The sequence below is a fragment of the Akebia trifoliata genome, chromosome 15 (assembly GCF_017979445.1).
Source record: "Akebia trifoliata isolate Shusen 1 chromosome 15, ASM1797944v1, whole genome shotgun sequence".
NCBI classification, from domain to species: Eukaryota; Viridiplantae; Streptophyta; class Magnoliopsida; order Ranunculales; family Lardizabalaceae; genus Akebia; species Akebia trifoliata.
Window position 1 is genome coordinate 7,126,893 of NC_141389.1, and position 20,768 is coordinate 7,147,660.

A 20,768-nucleotide genomic window follows, 5' to 3' on the forward strand; every position below is an offset into this window, starting at 1 on the left:
TCAATAATTAAAATAGGGCCATTTGCTCTAGGAACTCATTTTTTCGACATAAATGCTCTCACCTACAATATTTTTAATAAACCCTTCAAAACATTCTTCTAAATTATAATTCCTCCCTCCCAAACCTTCTATTCCATTGACACAGAGAGACTTTCAGTTTCTCTACTAAAAAGTCATTGAGATCACCTACTAGGCTTTCGATTTGAGGAACGATAGTGAACCTTATAGATCTACCCACTCTCGTGTTCGATATCCTTGATCTATTAGAGCTTCCCACCAAACATTATCACTTTTTCTTCTATTTCTTTCATTTTCTTAAAATCATGTATATACTCTTATAATATATTTCTCCTCAATAGTTTTACAAACCGAAAATGGTAGTAAAAAGAATTGATTTTGCAAAATTTTTAAGCTTTTGTTCATAAAATTTAACCAGTGTCAAACTTCGACTTTGGAATGTATTATACCATTGAGAATAGTGTTACTTATCGTTGAGGTTTGATGTTGTACACCATTTTTCACTTACAAAAACTTCTGATATTCTTATTCATCGAGGTTCGACGATGGGTAATGTTAAGCCTCGAGGTATAATATATTCCAATGTCGATGTTCGTCACTGAGTCAATTTTATGAACAAACCTTTTAAAATTTCCTGAAATCAATTTTTTTGGTTACCATTTTCCATTTATATAACTAGTGAGGATATATCAAGGTTATAAGAATATATAAATAATTTTTTTTTTTTTAAAGAAAGAAATTGAGGAGAGAGTGATTATCTTAGGAGGAATACTTTAATAAATCGTGAATCAAACAGACAGTGGATAGATCTACAAGGTTCACTATCATTCTTCAGATCTAGAGCCTCGTTGATGAGCCTCAATAACTTTTTAATGGGTTTTGGTAGAGAGAATAAAGAACAGAGGAAGTTACAATTTGGAAGAATATTTTTCAAAGGTTTATTAAAGAAATTTTAGGTGATGGTATTTTTATGTAAAAAAAAAGAGTTATTGTAACAAATAACCTTGTTTTGAGTGTAAAAAAAAAAGTGGCCCTTTCTTTCCCTGGCCATAAACCTATGGAATTTTTATGTTAAAAGTGCTCAATACAATATCAAAAATAAAACTTTTATTTTATGTTCATAAAGAAATCAATTGACTTGGTCGAGCTAAGGACAAAACATTTCAGATTTTGGATGAGTCACTCTGATGAACAATTCAAATGACCTCTTGCTCGGCCGCGTTGTCCGATCTTAGATGCATCAATGTGATAATCGTGATTGATAGTGACTTAAGTGGACTTGGATCTCTAACAATCAGAGTCAAATAAAAATCAAGAGACTTATATTCTAATTAAAGATAAGATCAAGCCCTTATTTAGAAGTCAAAAAATCATTCTTAACCGATAAAACACAAAGTCTAGAGAGAAGAAAATATATATAAACCTCTATAGAAGATCAAGTTCAAAAGCCCTTCTTCAGATGTCAATAAATCATTTTCAACCGAGAAAGTGCGAAAAGTCCATAGAAAGGAAAATCTACACAAACCTCAAGCTCAAAAGCCATTATTTAGAAGTCAAGAAATCTTTCTTAGCCAATAAAGCGTGAAGCCCGGAGAGAAGAAAATCTACACAAACTTATACATAAGATTAAGCCCCAAAACCATTCGTTAGAAGTCAAGAAATCTTTCTTAACCGAGAAAGCGCGAAGCCCAGAAAGAAGAAAATCTACACAAACTTATGTAGATACAAAAGATCAAGATCAAAAATCATTCTTTAGAAGTCCAAAAATCCTTCTTAACGGATAAAATGCGATACCCAAAGAGAAGAAGAATTTACAAAAGTCTCTACAAAAGATCAAGCATAAACAAAGTCACCATCAAAGCAATATTCTCAGTCGATCAAGTGCAAAGCTTAGAGAGAAGAAAGATACACACGTCATCTATATTTTTTACTTGACTGTCAATCAGAGAAAAATATTGAGATTTGTTTCTCCTTTTCATCAAAATAAGTAAAATCATTTGCAATCTTATTTTACAAATCTCGAGGTAAAATTAGTAAAATTTATCATTGACAGGAACAAAATCATAGAAAAAATTTCTTCTTAAATGGTTCAATTATTTGTTTTTAGCACTTGTAAAATGAAAAACTTGGCATTGGGTTTATATCTCAAAAAAATTTCTTTAACATTAAAATCTCAAGAATAAGAAAATGATTTTTAGGGAGTTGAACTGTGATAGATTTTGGCAAGAAACGTATAAACATTATTTTTATATTCCCCAACATTTTACCGACTTTTTATGATTTTCTTTTAAAATTAATTTGAATCACTCAAATTGAATCTCCTTGAAATAATTAAAAAATATGAATTTTGTTTCTATGTTTATTGAGATTGAGTAGTAGAGGTGCCTGCCATTAAATTATTTTTCATTAGTCTGAGAAGATCAAGTCCAATGAGTCCATGTTGCCAGGTTGAAAACACATGGTATTTCTAATCTCAATCAAAACGTGGGGGGCTAAACCACCAACTGTCCCCAAAAAGTTTAATAGAGGCTGGTGGTGAGGTTCTTAAGACATTGTCCATTAGTATGAGCTTCAAAAGATCAAGGCGAAGGGGTACGTACAGTCCACTCCCCCGGGCCCATGCACCAAGTAAATCCTATGATAAATCTTTGAGGTTGGTCCTTAAGGGGGTCTAGAACTCAAGATCTCAGCTTCCTGAGACGTTGTATTGCCCATCTAATCAACCCGCTTTAGGTGTTTCTTTTAAGCATTTGAAACGTTAATTATTATTTCATAATAATGCTGAAGTTTTTGTTAAGGACAACTAAATTAGTTTATATATTCACCATATATTAATCTTCACAATCTCTAAATACCATTAGGACTTAGTATTTCTAAATTAAGCAAATTCTCATAATCCATAGCATTATACATGTTACAATTTAATTAAATTTCCTACACTAATAGTAGTAGTACATAACACATTGTTATAGATGATGCTGTATGTATAAGTTTTTTTTTTTTTTCATCCATATCTTAATTTAAAAAAAAAAAAAAGGAACTGTAAATTTTTTGCATCACAAAGTTAAATCAAATACAAGAAATTATTTTCCTGAGATTGACTAGTGGCAAGCAAGCAATAGTAAAGTTTGCACTACAAAACATTTTCTCGAGTATCCTATCCCGTATAGGATCTTTAATGTTAATTTTCTACAAAAATGTTAGAGTACTGATAATATGACGCAGTTTTGGTACACACCCTTGACGCTAACAAACATGTTTGTTCACAGCCCAACAAATATTTGACATGTGGCACAAATGACATCAACAATAGAGAGGGAGCTTCTCTATTGCTCACTGTCCACATTTATTTTTTTAGATTTCAAATCTTAAAAAAAGTCATTGGGCCCACATTAATTATCACATTTACAATCCAACAACATAGTCTTCTAGATTTCATGAAAATATTCATATTAAAATATATATATTATGAACTTGATATGGATTGCTAGCGAGCACCCAATTTTAAAAATAAAATTCAAGGGTAAAAAATAATTATTTTTTAAATTTATTTTAAAGATTATATAATTTTGTCCTCTACAACTCCATTGCATTTAATCATGTTTTTAAATGTCACATGGTGATCAAATCAGAAAGTTTAGTTCTTTTTTTTTTTTTTCCACCATGGGCACGAGAGAGAAAAGGGCTAAGGGTGTTAGAGAAAAACTGCTTCATATTATCAAAATTCAAAATGTTATTCCAATGTATGTAACATACAAGTAAATCCATAAAGTAAAATGCAATAATTTTCTAATGCCCCCTCTTGCACATGCCCCTAAGCCTCCATCATAGAACTGTAGATCATTTACCTTGGGATATGCCTAATCATAAATCTGTTACTTTGTATCCCAAGGCAAATGATCTGTGGTTCAGTGAAAGGGGTGCTGGGAGGAGTCATATTATCACAACATGCCAAGAATAACCTTATGAATATTGACATCTAACTAGATTTTTAAGACAATAATTAATCTTATGAATATGACGCCTAACTAGATTTTTAAATAAGTTTTTATTAGGAATCAAAAATGTGTGGCGTGGATCCTAGAAGAATTAACTTATGAGTCGTGCTGGAGTAACATTGAAATTGACATCGCTTCACACATTGGTGTGCACAGAACCATAGATGCTTCTCACTCATATCTCGGTGAAAAGTATGTATGATTCTGTATTCAGGTCAGCATCGTTTGGAGCTATGTACATTTCAATGTTACTTCAGCATTTTCCTTAAGTTATCAACATACCACGAATCAAAATCCATCAAATGGATAATGATATCAGGATACCTTATCCTGAATCTTATCCCAAATCTTTTGTTTTGTTTGATTAATTAAGTCAAATACTTAAATAAAATCAATCAATATTTGACAGGTGTACAACTCTGAATAGGGCACCAGATATTTTTCACAACTAACCATGTAGACTTATTTGCATCTTTAAGAGGTCATCATTTTAAAAACCTAAGAGGCTCGCATCTTTCGGCATTGGAATCATTTGGTGCTTATTAGAGTTTGTTTTAGTCTCTCTGGGGAAGAAGCCGCGACTTACGGGTTCTATAATATAATTAAGAGAAATGGAGCATTTAAATGTGGGCAGCCCAGACCCAAACACAAACGGGTGTGGATCTAGATCTGGTGCTTGGTAAGTTATTTTCCTTGTGGCCTTATTTTAACGTCAAGCTAGGGATGTCAATGGGTTGATTTTAGTTAGATTCTTAAAAAAATTGGAATCAAAATTGTTCAATTTTATTGCTTTTGGTTTCTGTGGTTCGGGTTTCATTTTTCAAACTTATGGGGTGGGAACAAAATATGACTACAAGCTGGGAGGGTTAGAAGGTGAAACCAGGTTCAACTCAAGTTGTAAAACTCTCAACCCGAGCTCAACTCAACCCAACCACCAGGTTAGAGTTCATTAACCCAAGCTTAACCCGAGATTGAACCTCTAAAATCAGGTTGAGCATGGTTAGCTCAAGTTAGATAATTTTGAGCAGGATGAACATGTTGGACTCATTGAGGAAGTCTATTTCATTTTGATCAACACATAAATTTTGTTTTATATATTAAAAAAAAAATACAATATAAAAAATAAAATCATTAATAAATAAATTTGCACAACATCCAGATCCATAAATTTTTATGTCATAATTTTTTCCCTTAGTTTTACAAGTATATTTTGGAAGAGAAAACTAATAATTTGTTAACAAAAAATAAAAATATTTATATATAAATATATAGCATTGAGTTCGGGTTGACTTGGGTTACCCGAAGCCTCAACCCAAATTCAATTCAGGTTTAGATTTCCTAGCCCAAACTTAACTCAGTTTTCATATAACCCAACCTAAGCTCCCCCATCAATCGAGTTGAGCCCAGGTTGAGTTCGGGTTATCCCGTCCAAGTTGCAGTCCTAGAACAAAATCATAGAAAAAAATTTCTTCTTAAATGATTCAATTATTTTTTTTTTTATCGATTTCGATTTGGAATCAATTCAGTTCCAAGTCCAATAAAAAGGGATCTAAAACCAAGGTTTCCAATTCCAGATTTGTGGGTACCTATTGACAACTCACCACATGCCCAAGGTTTTTCTCTTAGTTATTTGTTCTTTGAGCATCCCTAGGGAATATCCTCCCATCTTAGGCATTGATTTAATGGAAAGCATCGAATCTTGAACTTCATTTGAGTCATAGCTACAAGTGTATGTCGAGATGGTAGGATGATTATGGGGACTCTCTGGACAATGTGTATCCCTAGAAGAATCTAGTCAACCGTGTATCTGATGCTTTGTCTCATCTATGGTAACTGAGAAACCAACCTGACTTATTCAAGTCATCTTATCTCGTATTAGAACTCAAGATTTAAACTATTTTTTAATCAAAATATATTTATGTATCTATAATTATTACTTTTTCTAACTATAAGGTTTCTTAATTAATTCAAGGTCTTTTAGCATAAAAAATTCATAAGTTTATGGCAATGGCAAAAAATGATCACTTTTTTTTTAATACTCAAAATAGGGCAATTTGCTCTAAGAACTCTTTTTTTTTTTGACATAAATGCCCCCACCTACAATCTTTTAATAAACCCTTAAAAAATATTCTTCTAAATTATAATTTCCTCCCTCCCAAACCTTTTATTCCATCAAAATAGAGAGAAATTCATTTTCTCTACTAAAAAGTCATTGAGCTCACCTACTAGGCTCTCGATTTGAGGGACGATAGTGAACCTTGTAGATCTATCCACTCTCGTGTTCAATATCCTTGATCTATTAGAGCTATCCACCAAATGTTATCACTTTTTCTTCTAATTCTTTCATTTTCTTAAAATCAGTTATATATTCTCATAATATATTTCTCCTCAATAGTTTTACAAACTGAAAATGGTAGCAAAAAAAATTGATTTTACAAAAATTTTAAGCTTTTGTTCATAAAATTTTACTAGTGTCAAACTTAGACTTTGGAACGTATTATACCGTTGAGAATCAACGTTACCTATCATTAAGGTTCGATGTTGTAGACCATTTTTCCCTTACAGAAACTTTTGATATTCTTATTCGTCGAGGTTCGATGATGGGTAATGTTGAGCCTCGAGGTATAATATATTCCAGTGTCGATGTTCGCCACTGAGTAAATTTTATAAACAAAACCTTTAAAATTCCCTGAAATCAATTTTTTAGGTTACCATATTCAATTTATATGCATAGTGAGGATATATATATCCAGGTTACAAGAATATCAAAATAATTTTTTTTTGAAAAGAAAGAAATGGAGGATCTTTACTGGGAAACTCCAATAAATTGTGAATCAATCAGAGAGTGGATAGATCTACAACATTCATTATCGTTCTTTGGATCTAGAGCCTCGTTTATGAGCTCCAATAACTTTTTGATGGGTTTTGGTAGAGAGAATAAAGAACCTCTCTCTCTCTCTCTCTCTCTATTTTGATGGTATAAAAGGTTAGGAGGGAGGAAGTTACAATTTAGAAGAATATTTTTCAAGGGTTTATTAAAGAAATTATAGGTGATGGTATTTCTATATAAAAAAATGAGTTATTGTAGTTCATAAATTAAGAAATCAATTGACTTGGTTGAGCTGAGGATGAGACGTGTCAAATTTTGGATGAATCACTTTGATGAACAATTCAAATGACCTCTTGCTCGGCTGTGTTGTCCGATCTTAGACGATTCAATTTGATAATTGTGATTGATATTGACTTAAGTAGACTTGGATCTCTAACAATTAGAGTCAAATAAAAAAATGGGAAAATTATTAAAAAATAATACTTTTTTCAAATTTCTCAAAAAGTAATAAACTGATGGTTGAACCACCGGCTTTCAACTTGACGAAAATACCCTCATGAAAACTAGTAGTCCAATTGTCGATTTTCATTTATTATTTTTCTAAAAATATTACAAAATTAAAAATTTAAAAATTATTTGTTATATTTTATAATTACATTTTTATAATTTCTAAAATTAAAAATTAATATATTATTGTTTAATAATTTTCCTTACTTATAAATTAGTATATTAAGTTTTTAATAATTATAAATTAAGATTTTATTTTTTTTTATAGTTTTTCCTACTAATAAATATGTAGTTATTTATTTGTACGGTAATCCTAAAAATTATTATTTTTTACTAAATATGACTATAATATTAAAAAAAAAAATTAATTAATAATTTCAAATAATACTGATAATTACATAAATTATTTGTTAGTTTTCAATATTTGTAACTATCAACATATTAATTGTTAGTATTATATTAATAATATAATATTGAAAACCAAATAATGTTGATAATTACATATTTTATGTGTTGTATTAATAATTATTATTTGTAACTATTATACTTACAAATAATATTGATAATTACATATGTTATTGATACTTTTTCCTATTTTTAGTAATTATAATTATTATATTAAAAAATTAATTAATACTTACAAATAATTATAATTATTATATTATTTTCATAATTTTTCTTAAAAATGAGGGAAAAATATTACAAAAATAATAATGTATTTTATAATAATTAAATGATTAATAATTTAAATGAATTTTTAACAACATAAGAAAAAAAAAATTTAAAACATATTTCTTATCAGATTTTTTTCGAAATGAGAGTGATCAAGAGTGAGAGAGGGGACTTTTGCCACTCTAATATATTTTACAAAAAAAAAAAAAAAAAAAAAAAAAAAATTCCTAATGATTGTAACTATAATACTAAAAAAAGTACATAATACTTACAAAAAATATTGAAAAATAACTGATATTGATAATTACATATATTATTTGTTATATTTTATTGTTTGTAATTCTTGAAAATATCTGTTATTTGTTATTTTTAATAGTTATAATTATTATATTAAAAAATTATAATTGATGCTTACAAATAAAAAAAATATTATTTTTAATTTGGATAATTTTGTAAAAATTATTATTTTTAATTATCATAAAATAATTTTTTATTTATTAATTTTCCCTATTTTTAATAATTATAACTATTATTTCATAATTTTTCTTAATTATTATACCTATTATTTTTAATGATATAAGCTGAAGAGCTTGAAAATTATTGATTTTAGAAAGAAAAGTTATTGAAACTGTACTTAGGTTGTTTTTTAAGTATATGAAAGAAGGTCATGGTCGAAAGGAACCTATCCTATCATCAATTTGAAAACACAAAGTTATGTCAAATATTCACCAATTTGATACAGGGGATGTCTCAATCATCCAAAAATTTGATGTAATAAGAGCAACAAGGTAAATGGCATGTCATCAATTTGAAAATATAGGTCGTATCTAAAATATTCACCAAAACATACAAAAGCGTTCACCCAATCCAGGAGGAGGGGAGGGAAGGGGGAGGGGGAGGGGAAGACAATCTTTTATAAGGGTCTCAACAATTTGAAAACATAGGGGCTTCTCAAATATTTATCAAAATATAAATAGATATGGAAAACCCAAAAAAGTTGGACACTGTCACATGAGGGTATCTAAAATATTCACCAAAACATACCAGGGTGCCTAAAATCAATGAAAAGAATTTTGGGGGATGGGCAAAAAGTAGAAACTGTGGAGTGAGAGGGAGCAACCCAGTAAAAATAAAGGGGCAACTCAAATATTAAGACACATGCGGAAGAGGATCTACAAGATCCAAAAAAGTTGTGGAGGGGGTCAATTGCCTTCCCTGGCTCTGCCCCTGGGATCAAGGGATAACTATTAGTTACAATGTTTTTTACAATACCATTGGACTGTCATTTATTTTTCAATGTTTTTTTACAACACCACTAGATGCAATTAGATCTTGTAAAATGGATTTGCATAATTTCCCTCCTTGGCCACTACATGAAAATTGAAAATTTTGATAAGAAAATTCGACGCGGATTAAACGGCTTAGAACCATTGAATTTTTCCTGTCCTCCATTAATTTGAAGGTTTTGGCCAATAAAAAAAAGTTTGACAATGAAAAATTTGACGTCTTAGACCGTGGAAATTTATGAAATTTAACGGCCTTGGATTGTCAAATATGACCTTTTTTCATGTTGAGGGCTTCGTCCCTGGGATCAAGGGATAACTATTTTTGACAATGTATTTTTAGAATACCGTTCGAGTGTCGTTTATTCTTAAAATTTTTTTTTTACAACATCACTGGATGCAGCTGGATCTTGTAAAATGGATTTGCCTCCAGGCAATGTAAACAATGTTGTAACAAATAGTTGTGCTCTGATCCCTGGGAAGATGAGGAATACCTACCACAACAAATACATATATATATATATATATATATATATATATAGAAAAAAGAAAAAAGAATGGAATATAGCATCTAATCGGGTTGAATTCGTAATCCAACTAGGCAAGTTCACTAGTTGGTTGCAACTGAATTAATGATATATAAATTGAAAGTAAGCGAGTTAATTAGAATCATTTATCTTTTGTGTCTGTCCTTGTAGTATTATCACAATCACAGAAGAAACTGACCGCAGCCTAAGAATTGGCAAAGATGAAGCATGGTTAGCCAGAAAAATGAGATCCACAAGCGATCGATGGACTAGTATGAAGCCTCGAATCCCAAAGGTTCCACAGGCACTGCGAGATATCGAAGACCACAGCAAATGCTTTGACCCTGTGGTGTTATCGATTGGCCCTTATCACCACGGAAAACCCGAGTTCGAGATGGTACAAAATCTCAAGATTGCGTGCGCTCAACAATTTGTCTCAGATTATGATCTAAATAACTTCTGCAGCATTGTTGAAGATGTGGCTACTACAGCCAGGGATTACTATGATTTGTCTACAATTGACCAGAGGTTGTCTGATGACGAAGAGTTCGCATGGATGATGTTCCTTGATGGTTGCTTTATTCTGCATTTCATTGATTGCTGCATAAATGACACATGTAGCGAGTTGGACAAACATATAAATATTCTCTCTCTCATATGGAGAGATTTGTTCTTGCTTGAGAACCAACTCCCATATGTAGTTCTCAAGGCATTGATGAGCTTCAAATACACTGAAGCTAGATGGCAAAAAATGGTCGAGGAATGGATCAATGCCATAGTTAGTCCCCAAGGCTTTTATCCTAGTGAGGATGGTGGAGATAAACTACATCCCTTCGACTTTTTTCGGACGAAATCTATTGGGGATGGGGGAGATGGTCAACGACATACACTATTTAACGTTGCCGTCCTTAGGTGCAGTGAAGAAAGCTATGATCAACAACATGTATACCAATCTATTGAGGATGGGGGAGATGATCAACAACCACTTCTTCACATTGATACCTCTTTTTGTGGGGATGATCAACAACCACGACATCATCTCCTTGACTTTGTCAGGACCGAAGAATCTAATGCCAACGTTCACTTCCTTAAGACCCATTCTTTTGAAGATAATCAAGAACCAAAGCTTCATCAATCTATTGGGGATTGGGGAGATGATGAACAACAACCGCTTCATCTTCTTGACCTTCTTTGGACCAGACTGGTTGGTTCTCGTGACAATGCTCACACATCTAGCCTATCTCGTTCGGAATTTTTGAAATGGAGATCGTACCCTTCAATCAATGAGCTTATAGCGGTGGGAATTAATATCAAGAGGAGTAATACAAGTTGTTTAAATGACATTCATTTTCGACCTACCCTGTTTGGTGGAGAGTTATTACTTCCTCAAATGGTCATTGGTAACTATACCAGAGAAAGGTTTCTCAACTTGGTTGCCTATGAGATGGGCAAAGATACACATGATTTTGCAGTTAGTTCTTACCTCTGTTTCATGGATACACTCGTTGATGATGCCGATGACGTGAAGATGCTGCGGTCAAAGCGAATATTATACAATTGGCTTGGCACCAACGAGCAAGTGGCCGATCACTTCAACAAATTGGCTGTTGGATTGGTGCCAGATGCTTATGCTTATTCAGAAGTTATAAGGGGCATTGATAAATATTACAAAAGCAAAATAAAGGTTTCCATTGGAGAATTTGTGCACTCTCATTTTAGTGGGCCCTGGTCTATTATAGCTACCATTGCTGCAGGCATTACTATTCTGCTAACTTTCTTTCAAACCATATCCTCACTCTTAAGTGTTAATTAGTAATTTTCATCTTTAATTAGTAGAATTAATGTGAATGACTAAGCCCTCCTAGATCTTTGTAGCCCAAATTTTCATAGGGTACTAAAACTTAAGGCATTTAATAGTGATGTAGGGAAGGTGCTTGTTTGAGATTTTAGGGCTTCCCGTTGTTCTCTTCTTTGTAATCTAAGCTGTCTCCCCTTGTTACCGTCTCTTTCCTATAACATATAAAATATTTGCTTTCTTAGTAAAAAAACGAAAAATTCTTATGGAATTCCTTATGTAGTTCTTTTAGAATATTTTCTTTATTGCCATTTACTTCTCTTAGCAGCAATCAACTGCTTTGGTTGTAAGTCAGTAATACAATTGGTCGACCGATATGCAACAATGCTCAACACCATGAAATCATGGATATAAGAATAAATTACCTTTAATTTGTATCTTTTACCATTTGAAACATGCATTTGTTATTATTTTATGATACGGCCGAATTTAGTCAGCCAGGACATCCAAATTCATATTTTCTATTTAAATTAATCTTCAAAATCTGTAATAACCACTAAACAGAAATTTCTAAATTAAGAAAATTCTCATAATCCATAACATAGTACTTGTTACACTACCTCAAAAAAACTAAAATTCGGCACTAATATAGTGTTAAATTCGGCGGCCCAAGTCTCACGTTTATTTGGGCCAGCCCAAAACCTGTAGTTAAACCCAACAAAATAATTCATTCATAATTCGACGGGCAAAGCCCGACGAACCATCATATTTATTTCTCTTCTAACAAGAAGCCCAACATAATAATTCGACGGGCTAAGCCCAATGAACCACCAGATTATTTCTCTTTTTAACAAAATAAAAAATCTGAGAATTTTCATTAAAGAACACCGAAGCTCACATTCGATCTGTTGTTCATCGAAAACTCAGAGCTATTGGAGAACCCGAAGAATACCGAACGAAAACTGACATTCGATCTCTTGTTCCATCAAAAACTCACAGAGCCATTGGAGAACACCGAACTAAAACTCACATTCGATCTCCTGTTTCATCGACAACTCACATTCGATCTCCTATTTCGATCGAAAACTCATACTCGATCTCCTATACATCGAAAACTCACATTCGATCTCCTGTTTCGATCGAAAACTCACAGATCCCTGTATCGATATCCTGTTTTGATCGAAAAATCACAAATCCCTCAATTTCTTGTTTCGAGAATTTCCGAACGATCTCTCACTCTCACTCTACGCCTTTGTCTTCAATCGCTCACGTCCCTCAAATCGAAGAACACCTAGCTCTTTTCACTTCGTGGATGAACTTTTGATCTCTCGGAGCTCAAATCAAAGTTCAAGTCGAAACACTAGGAACTGAAGATCACAAACCCTAAAAAAATCACTCTAGATCTCTCTTCTTCGTCTGAGGTATTGCTTAATTTCTTTTGATTTTTTTTCTTTGTTGTTAATCTGTTGATACATTGCTTTTTGATTTTGTTTCTTTGTTGTTAATCTGTTAATTTCTTTTGATTTGGTTTCTTTGTTGTTAATCTATTGATACATTGCCTTCTAGTTTTCAATGAAAAATGGTAGTTATTTCAATTGAATAATCTTATTGAGTTAAATTATGTTTTGTAGAGAGCTTGGTGTCTGAAATTTCTGCATCTTTGTTAATCTGTTTATTTCCGTAGTGTGGCTTTTGTCATCATTTTTAGGCTACTTCAAGAGTTTGTTGACCAACATGGAAGTGAGTTGGAAGTGATATATACCTTGTCTGGTTGGTTAAAGAACAACGCTTCAATCTACCATATACAGCTTGTTTCCAAACTTATGCTTGAAGGTCAGATTATGTGGCTAAACGAAACACAATGCTTCTATTAGTGTTGATTCTAATTCTTTTGTATAGAAAGGAGTAACTTTTGCATCCATCTTATAATTTTAATGACTATTAAGCATTTCTTTGTAGAAATATGGTTTAAAGCATTATTAAGAGAATTTTCATGATACTCTTGCTTTGTTTTATTTTGGACTTCCCTAGTTATCCTTCTAATGTACCTCCCCAATGAATGCTAGTAGACTTAATTTGGTGTGCTCTCAAGGTCGTGACTTCGAATCTTTATGTCCTTTACTTAAAAGGTGGTTACTTAATTGACTTCACTTGACAAGGTGGAATGGTGCATCCAATCCGAGGATTAGTCATGTTGGATAAGATTAGATAGGACAAAGCACAACAGATCAAATAGGGTCGGTCCATTACCACTGATTATCTCGTTACAAACAAAAATAATTAAAAATACTCCAAAATAGAAACTGGTTCCTAACTTTTAATCCATTTTACATGTCCAAAAACTCAAATAATTGAAAATACTTGAAGTGTGTCCTTCCTGGTATGGCTCTTGGGACCTCTGCTTAACTTTTTATGTGCTTGTTGATGCTATTGTGACATTAACAAATGAATGAGTGGAACTTTATTGTCAGTACATTGCCATCTTGAAGTGAGACTAACTCAGGTGTAGTTCTTATCCCTTGTGTGCAGAAATCAAAAAAGAATTTGAAGATAATTGTTCAATTCAGGTCTATAGTGTGCAAGCATGCATCCCAAAGGATCCTGCAGTGATATGGAATGCTGAATTTGTACAGGCAGAAGAGCTCTTTAATCAACCCTCCGCGGTTGATAATTGCTTGAGAGACAACAGGTCCGATGTTTATTCTATTTTTTATTTGTTTCTTACTACCTTTGGCATTGCTAAGTGTACCATTCTGATGAGGATAAGTGAGAAATCGATATGTTTGCGGCATTATCATTAGGTCTTCAAGACAAGGCAAAACTTAAGTTGTTTACTTAATAAACATGTACAGGATATCTTATTATTGGTTTTTAGTGTTTTTATTGTTTTGATTTTCCTGTGATATTCACAAAAATAAGATCTTAGGAAAAAGTTAGTGCACCCCTTGATTTTTTTTGATAGGTAAAGGAAAATTTTATTAAAGAGAAGAAAAGAGGGGTGGGGGTGATGCAGGAAAAAATCTAGACCCAAACAAGTGGAAATCTAAATAACAGAAATTTGGGTTGATTTTGATGAAGTCACTAACTTGTTTTTTATTTTTGGGTGTTTACATTTCAGGATGTATCCTAAAAAATAATGTCATTTTCTCATCATGGTCAACGGGCTGTTTGCATTCTTTTGGTCGCTAGCCTCAAAGGTACTCTACCAGCAACATTACTATATGTACATATACATGTTTCAATGTGTTTAAACTTGTAACTCCCTCAAACTAAAAATAGTATCAGAGAAACCATGCTGAAGTAGCCAAGTAAATGAAATGGAAAGGGACCCATAGCTTGGTTGGTTTGACACATTGTGTAATACATTGTGGTATCAACACTCACAGACTTTTACCTTTGTTCTATTTAATAACTTATAAAGTAGCATATGTAGGATGGAACATACCAACCAACTTTTAGAAATTATTCTTTTGATGTGGCAAAAAGCTCACTGGGTTTTAAATAGTTCAAGGTGTTTACTATTTGAATTGTATGTCTTAGATATTGGTGGAAGTGGTTTTTTCTTATAGAAGTGTGGAAAATATTTCCATGTTCACGTGGCTTCTTATTTATGGATCTTCCAATCTTGAACTCTGCAATTCCAGTAATCAAAGTATATCTCATAAACTGTTACTTATATTTATTATTTCTTCCTTGTATTATCTGCATTTGATACTCTGTCATAAGAACCCAAGCCATGAATGTTGCAGACCAAGGGCAAGGGCAGACATATATAAATCTCTTCTCAATAAATATAATGTCGTTCGTCCTCTTGGCCCCTGCAGTTCTATTTGTGGATGGTTTCAAGTTTACTTCCTCATGTCTATAGTTTGCTATCTTGAATGTTGAAGACAAGTGCATAAAGGCTCTTCAGATGGCTCAAGTTGATCATGATAAAGTGGACCTAATCCTTATGTGTACATCTCCGCCAAAGGATCTTTTTGGCAGTGCTCCTCAGATCCAGAGATCACTAGGTAGTAAAACAAGTCCTTTGGCCTATGACATTACAGTTGTGTGTAGTGGGTTAGTGCTGTGCCTAGTCTCGGCTACTTGTCAGATAAGAGGCGGTGGGTTTAAAAATGTTTTAGTAATTGATGCTGATTCTCTTTCCCAATATGTTTGTTGAACAGCTAGAGGAACCTGTATTCTCTTTGGTGATGCTGCTGGTGTTGTAGTAGTACAGGCTTGCAATGGCATCAATTGATTCAGGTATGCATATGAGCATGTTTGAATTGTGAGTTATAGTTGGTTTGACACATTGTGAAAAAACTTTGAGGTCATGGGTTCAAACCTCAGAGTTGGGATTGTCCAATATGTATGAATTTTAAATTGTAGCTAATTGAGGTGAATTATCCTTTTAGACTATTTACGTTGATAATTAATTATAGATCTATGTTCATAAGAGGCTTTGGTTCATAAGAGGCTTTGGATTAGAGGATTAGAATTGTTTGGGTGGTGTGCATATAGAGATGATGAGTCATGTACCCAGCCCCCACCTGTAAGAGATCCAAATAGGTTCAGACAAAGTCTGAATTTGGTTTTTATGAGTTTGAGATATGCTTAAGGTCCTTACTGTTCATTTATAACATTGAAAGTCTAAAACACTTGATAACTTGCTCCCTTCCCACACTAACCAAGACTCACTTGACCTGTTTTGAGTCCTTTGTTATCATATTTCAATGCTAGGCCTTAATCTTCTGTTCTTAGAGTAAAACTTATGGCATAGATCACAATGAATGTCAAAAGTATAGTCGACTCAGGTGCTCGGACGAAGAGTACAAAGGTCACAATGACGACCACCCACTTCACAGCAGTTGCCCACAGAGTATGTAACAGGGGAAACCCTCTGTAATATCATATACGAAACCTGCCATATTCAAACCAATAAATTAAGCATTTTACAAGAAACAGACTCTGCACTCAAAGACATAATGATCAAATCAGAGAAAGCACTCGCATATTCCAAAGTTCAATGGTGGGAGCAATATGCGAGTGCAGCTTCAGCATTGTGGCCCCATGTTCTTAGAATGTTGTATTGGCTATCAAGCAATGGCCTAGTGCTAGTAAGCTAAAATACATCATGGTAAACATAATGACACTCTAGGATAAGATACAAAAGCGACACAAAAAACTCACCTGCTGGTAAGCATGGAAGCAGAGCCCAGCCACAAGAGCCTTTATGCACGTGTCTTTAACATTCAAGCCCTGTGTACATAGTAAATTATAACTAGACCCGTTTAATAACTAGTTCTAGAAAGAAATCTAAACAGAAGAAAATGTAATAGGTTAGCTATATGTGATTACAGGTTTACCTCTTTCTTAACCATGAACTTTTTACTGAGTACATTACAAGATTGAAATGTTACATTAGATGCCATTGCACTCCAAAATCCAGCCCTATTTTTCACAAGCCATAATGAGAGGTGAAGCATAACTATCTAGGGTTAACCACTTCAACAAAGTTTGAGAAATTATGACAACTGGTGTACTGTATATAGAATCCTCTATGTATATAACCACTATGTGTTTTTCGGACATTCTATACGAAGATTAACTTCAAAACAATTTGCTTACCAATTAAATGAACCTCAAATCTCTATGAACTAAATGAAATGGACCTCTACCTGACTTTCGAAATTATTTTCATACAAAAGTGTGAATATACAACTAGTTTTGGCATGTGCAATTCTCTCTTTTGAAAGTTTTCCTCTTAGTTATTGTATACATATTTCTATGCTTAGAATTATAGTCATTGTACATATGTATATATGTATCTCTAAGGGAAAGGAAATATACATGTATATATAACGATAAAACAGAACAAGAGACTCCATTTGGTGGTTAATACATTGCTTTTGAAACTAATGAATTAGTCGTTATATAATTTCTTTAATGATAATAAAATAGATACTCATGTAGAGGTTTTTTCCGACATTAATATGAATACATTATAACTTCTGGAACCTGTTTTTTCTGATTTACTAATATGAATGTATTGTACCTTGTATACTGGCCAGCCAAATTGAAGGAATGGGCTTCATATGCTGTGCCTAATGAAGAAGACTTCGAAGAGTTGGACATGGAGTCAACATGGGCTGGAATGGAGAAATGTTTGGATATGGGGATATGTAAGTCCATTGGTGTGAGCAAGAATGTGCAACACTCTCGGCTAGATTGTGAAATTAGGATTGTCGCTTGCATTCATGAACAAGAGAGTATCCCTGGACTCATCAACTTCCTTCAAGCCTCTCATTCAAACAAAGATAGCCCAATCTCAGTGTATGCTCTCCACCTTGTTGAACTCAATGGTGCAAATGCCATGTTTATAACTCATGACAGCCATCTTAGATCTTCCAGTATGCCCGCTCCAACTTCATGGTAAAGGCCTTGAAGATCTATGAGCAAACACATAATCACTATGGTAGCATTCAGGCATTCACAGCTGTGTCCCCTTCCAACACGATGTACCGTGATATTTGTGAACTTGCACTAGAAAAAAAGGCATCACTCATTATTGTTCCCTTCCACAAGCCAGGATGGAGAGACTATACTCAATATAATGCATCTCACATGGTGAATTCTAGCCTCCTGGCCAATGCACTTTGTTCGGTTGAAATCCTTGTTGATCAAAACCCACACATGAATGTTCTGCCCCATTCCTTGGCCTCCTCAATGAACCATGATGCTGTTATTTTCATGGGTGGAGCGGATTCAAATGAAGCGCTGTCCTATGCAGATTTCATTGCTAGGAAGCCAAGCACTAGCCTCACTATGGTAGAGTTCCTTTTGGCTGATAACATCAACAACAACTATGATGATGAGAAGGAGATGAAGTTAGATGATGAATTTGTGGGACAGTTCATGATGAAACACTAGTGATTGATAGAATCAATTTTCAATTTTGTTGATTGTTAAAAACATGTTCATATTAACACATTTATGTCATCAAACAAACATGAGTATTTCATGGAAAATCATTGTTTTTATACAGGTATAATATACAGGGATTTGAAACGTGAAAATGTATTACTCCAGCGACTTCCAGATTGGGCGAGTTCTAGTTGGGGACCTAATAGTTTTTTTTTTTAAAAGAATACCCTTTAGCGACAGTCGGCGACCGTAGCTAAAGGCTTAATATATATATATATATATATATATATATATATAATTTTTTAATAGAATACCCTATAGTGACGACCAATAGCGGCTGTTGCTATAAGTCCATATACGTGGCTGTTGTTATATGTATTAGTGACGGATTTTTCCTCTATAGCGACGGTCGGAGACCGTCGCTATATCCCTAAATTCTATGATTTTTAACCGTCGAATATTTTTTCGACAAGGCATAATTCGATGGGCCAATTCGACGGCCGGGACTGTCGAATGATCCCATAATTCGACGGTTTTGAACCGTCGAATTTTGAAAATTTTCACGTAGTGTTACATGCAAATTAACCTCAATTAAATTTCCGTCATATAGAGATGTGCACTACTAGCTAGTTGAAGTTACAAAAATTTCCCGTTGGAGGATGGAAAGTTGGAAACAAGAGAGAAAGAGGAAATAAGGAGAGGGAATAATGAGGACAGAAAGCAGCTCAAAGTAAGCTAATCAAGCTAGTTTAAGAATAGCTTTATCGTGAAGTGATAAGGTCCCAATTATTCGATTTTAGGACCGTAATTACAATAAGATTATCATCGTATAAATGTTAGTTCCCATAAATAATTGCAAAAAAATATTATTTATCCAAATTAATAGAGCTAATGAGATATTATTGCTAATTACAGATAAATAAAGCGCACGTAGAAGTTTTATCACGATTAACAAAGTCGGTTACAATGTTTGTGCAAAAAGGAGAAAAGTGACCGAAAATGAGCAACAAAACTTGTCACGTCATCCTGTCGCGGTTGAGCTTTAGTGCTCCGCGGTGATCTCGAGGAATTTTTCCTCGAGATTTGCATGAGATATTCTAGAAGCTTCGGTGGTTGTAACAGAATGGTTCTTTCGAAGCAAATCATCCGAAAAATCAACCCAATGACCCGATTACGAATGCTCTAAATTGGAGGGTTTATTTTAAAGAAAGGGTCCTTCTCTTCTTCTGTAATTTTTCTTTTTTTTCTTTAATTCTCTGTAATTTTCTTCTTTGAGAGAGCTTTTGATTGTAGTGAGAACAACAAGAGTGATTTCATCCATTATTTCTTATTGTAACTTTTTTAGAGATCCATTCAAAAAGGAACCAAGTTGCATCTTCATCTTCTTCACCCATCTTCTCTTTTCTTTTATTATTTTCTGCAACTATAATCCTTGCAATGAGTGGTTAGAATCTCCTTAGAGAGTTCAATAATGCTAGAGCAAGTCCATCCATTTAATGTAGTTTTAAATTCATTATTCTTGTTTGTCTTGTTAATTATTCTATAAATTCTCCTTTGATTAGATCCCTTAGCTTATGTTTATGATTCAAGCTTTGATAACTATTACTTAGATAAGTTCAAGAATGGCTATGCTCTGTGAAGAATTGAAATATAGGTTAAGCAATCTTAATTAAATAAGTATTTTCATGAATGATCTTTGGTTACATTCAATGATTAAACGGCTCCAATTTCTGATCCATGAGCAATGACTTGCTACATGGATTGAGTTAGATTCAGAATTAATCTACATTATGGATGATTTGTGAAAGTTACATTGAACTCTCTAATCTCCATTTCTTTTATCTTCAACCTCTAGTTTCTGTTTTAATTCCATTTGCAAGTTAATTTTCATTTTATTTGTACAACAAATCTGTTTTGTTTTTAAAGAATCTGTTTGAAAACTCTATTTTGATTTTTTTAACCGTGTGAGCATTTGAATCCCAACTGTCCTTGTGAAACGAATTTGACTTACCCAAAGTCTTATTTTACATCTCTATCTCTGTATTTACACAACAAGTTTTACAATCGATCAAAATGGTGCCGCTGCTGGGGACAGCGAGTTGATTCATTTTCCAATTCGGAAAGAGTCCGAAACAGTTTTCGAAACATAACCGAACTAGTTTTTGTTCTTCCTGTCAAATTAACCAGAGTCACAAACTTCCATTTGTTTCTAGCTCAACCATTATAAAT

At 33.2% G+C, this 20,768-nt stretch overlaps 2 protein-coding genes across 8 annotated transcripts; both read left to right on the forward strand.

Moving 5' to 3' along the window:
- Positions 1-4,439: 4,439 nt before the first annotated feature.
- LOC147384148 (UPF0481 protein At3g47200-like) lies at positions 4,440-11,948 on the forward strand. Its single transcript, XM_086424768.1, has 2 exons — positions 4,440-4,695; positions 10,007-11,948. Exons 1-2 carry the CDS (start codon positions 4,628-4,630, stop codon positions 11,646-11,648), a joined length of 1,710 nt encoding a protein of 569 aa, XP_086280894.1. The 5' UTR covers positions 4,440-4,627; the 3' UTR covers positions 11,649-11,948.
- Positions 11,949-12,508: 560 nt separating this feature from the next.
- LOC147384149 (beta-ketoacyl-[acyl-carrier-protein] synthase III, chloroplastic-like) lies at positions 12,509-18,732 on the forward strand. Of its 7 annotated transcripts, none has more exons than XM_086426705.1 (7): positions 12,509-13,051; positions 13,339-13,463; positions 14,160-14,319; positions 14,749-14,827; positions 15,521-15,643; positions 15,800-15,878; positions 18,406-18,732. In XM_086426705.1, the coding sequence occupies exons 4-6, from the start codon at positions 14,767-14,769 to the stop codon at positions 15,871-15,873; spliced, it is 258 nt and encodes an 85-aa protein (XP_086282831.1). In that variant the 5' UTR covers positions 12,509-13,051; positions 13,339-13,463; positions 14,160-14,319; positions 14,749-14,766; the 3' UTR covers positions 15,874-15,878; positions 18,406-18,732. The 7 variants fall into 7 exon arrangements, 5 of the variants coding, with proteins under 5 accessions (XP_086282831.1, XP_086282827.1, XP_086282830.1 ...); XM_086426701.1 differs by lacking the exon at positions 18,406-18,732 and adding an exon at positions 17,687-18,399; XM_086426704.1 differs by lacking the exon at positions 18,406-18,732 and adding an exon at positions 18,102-18,399.
- Positions 18,733-20,768: the final 2,036 nt, after the last annotated feature.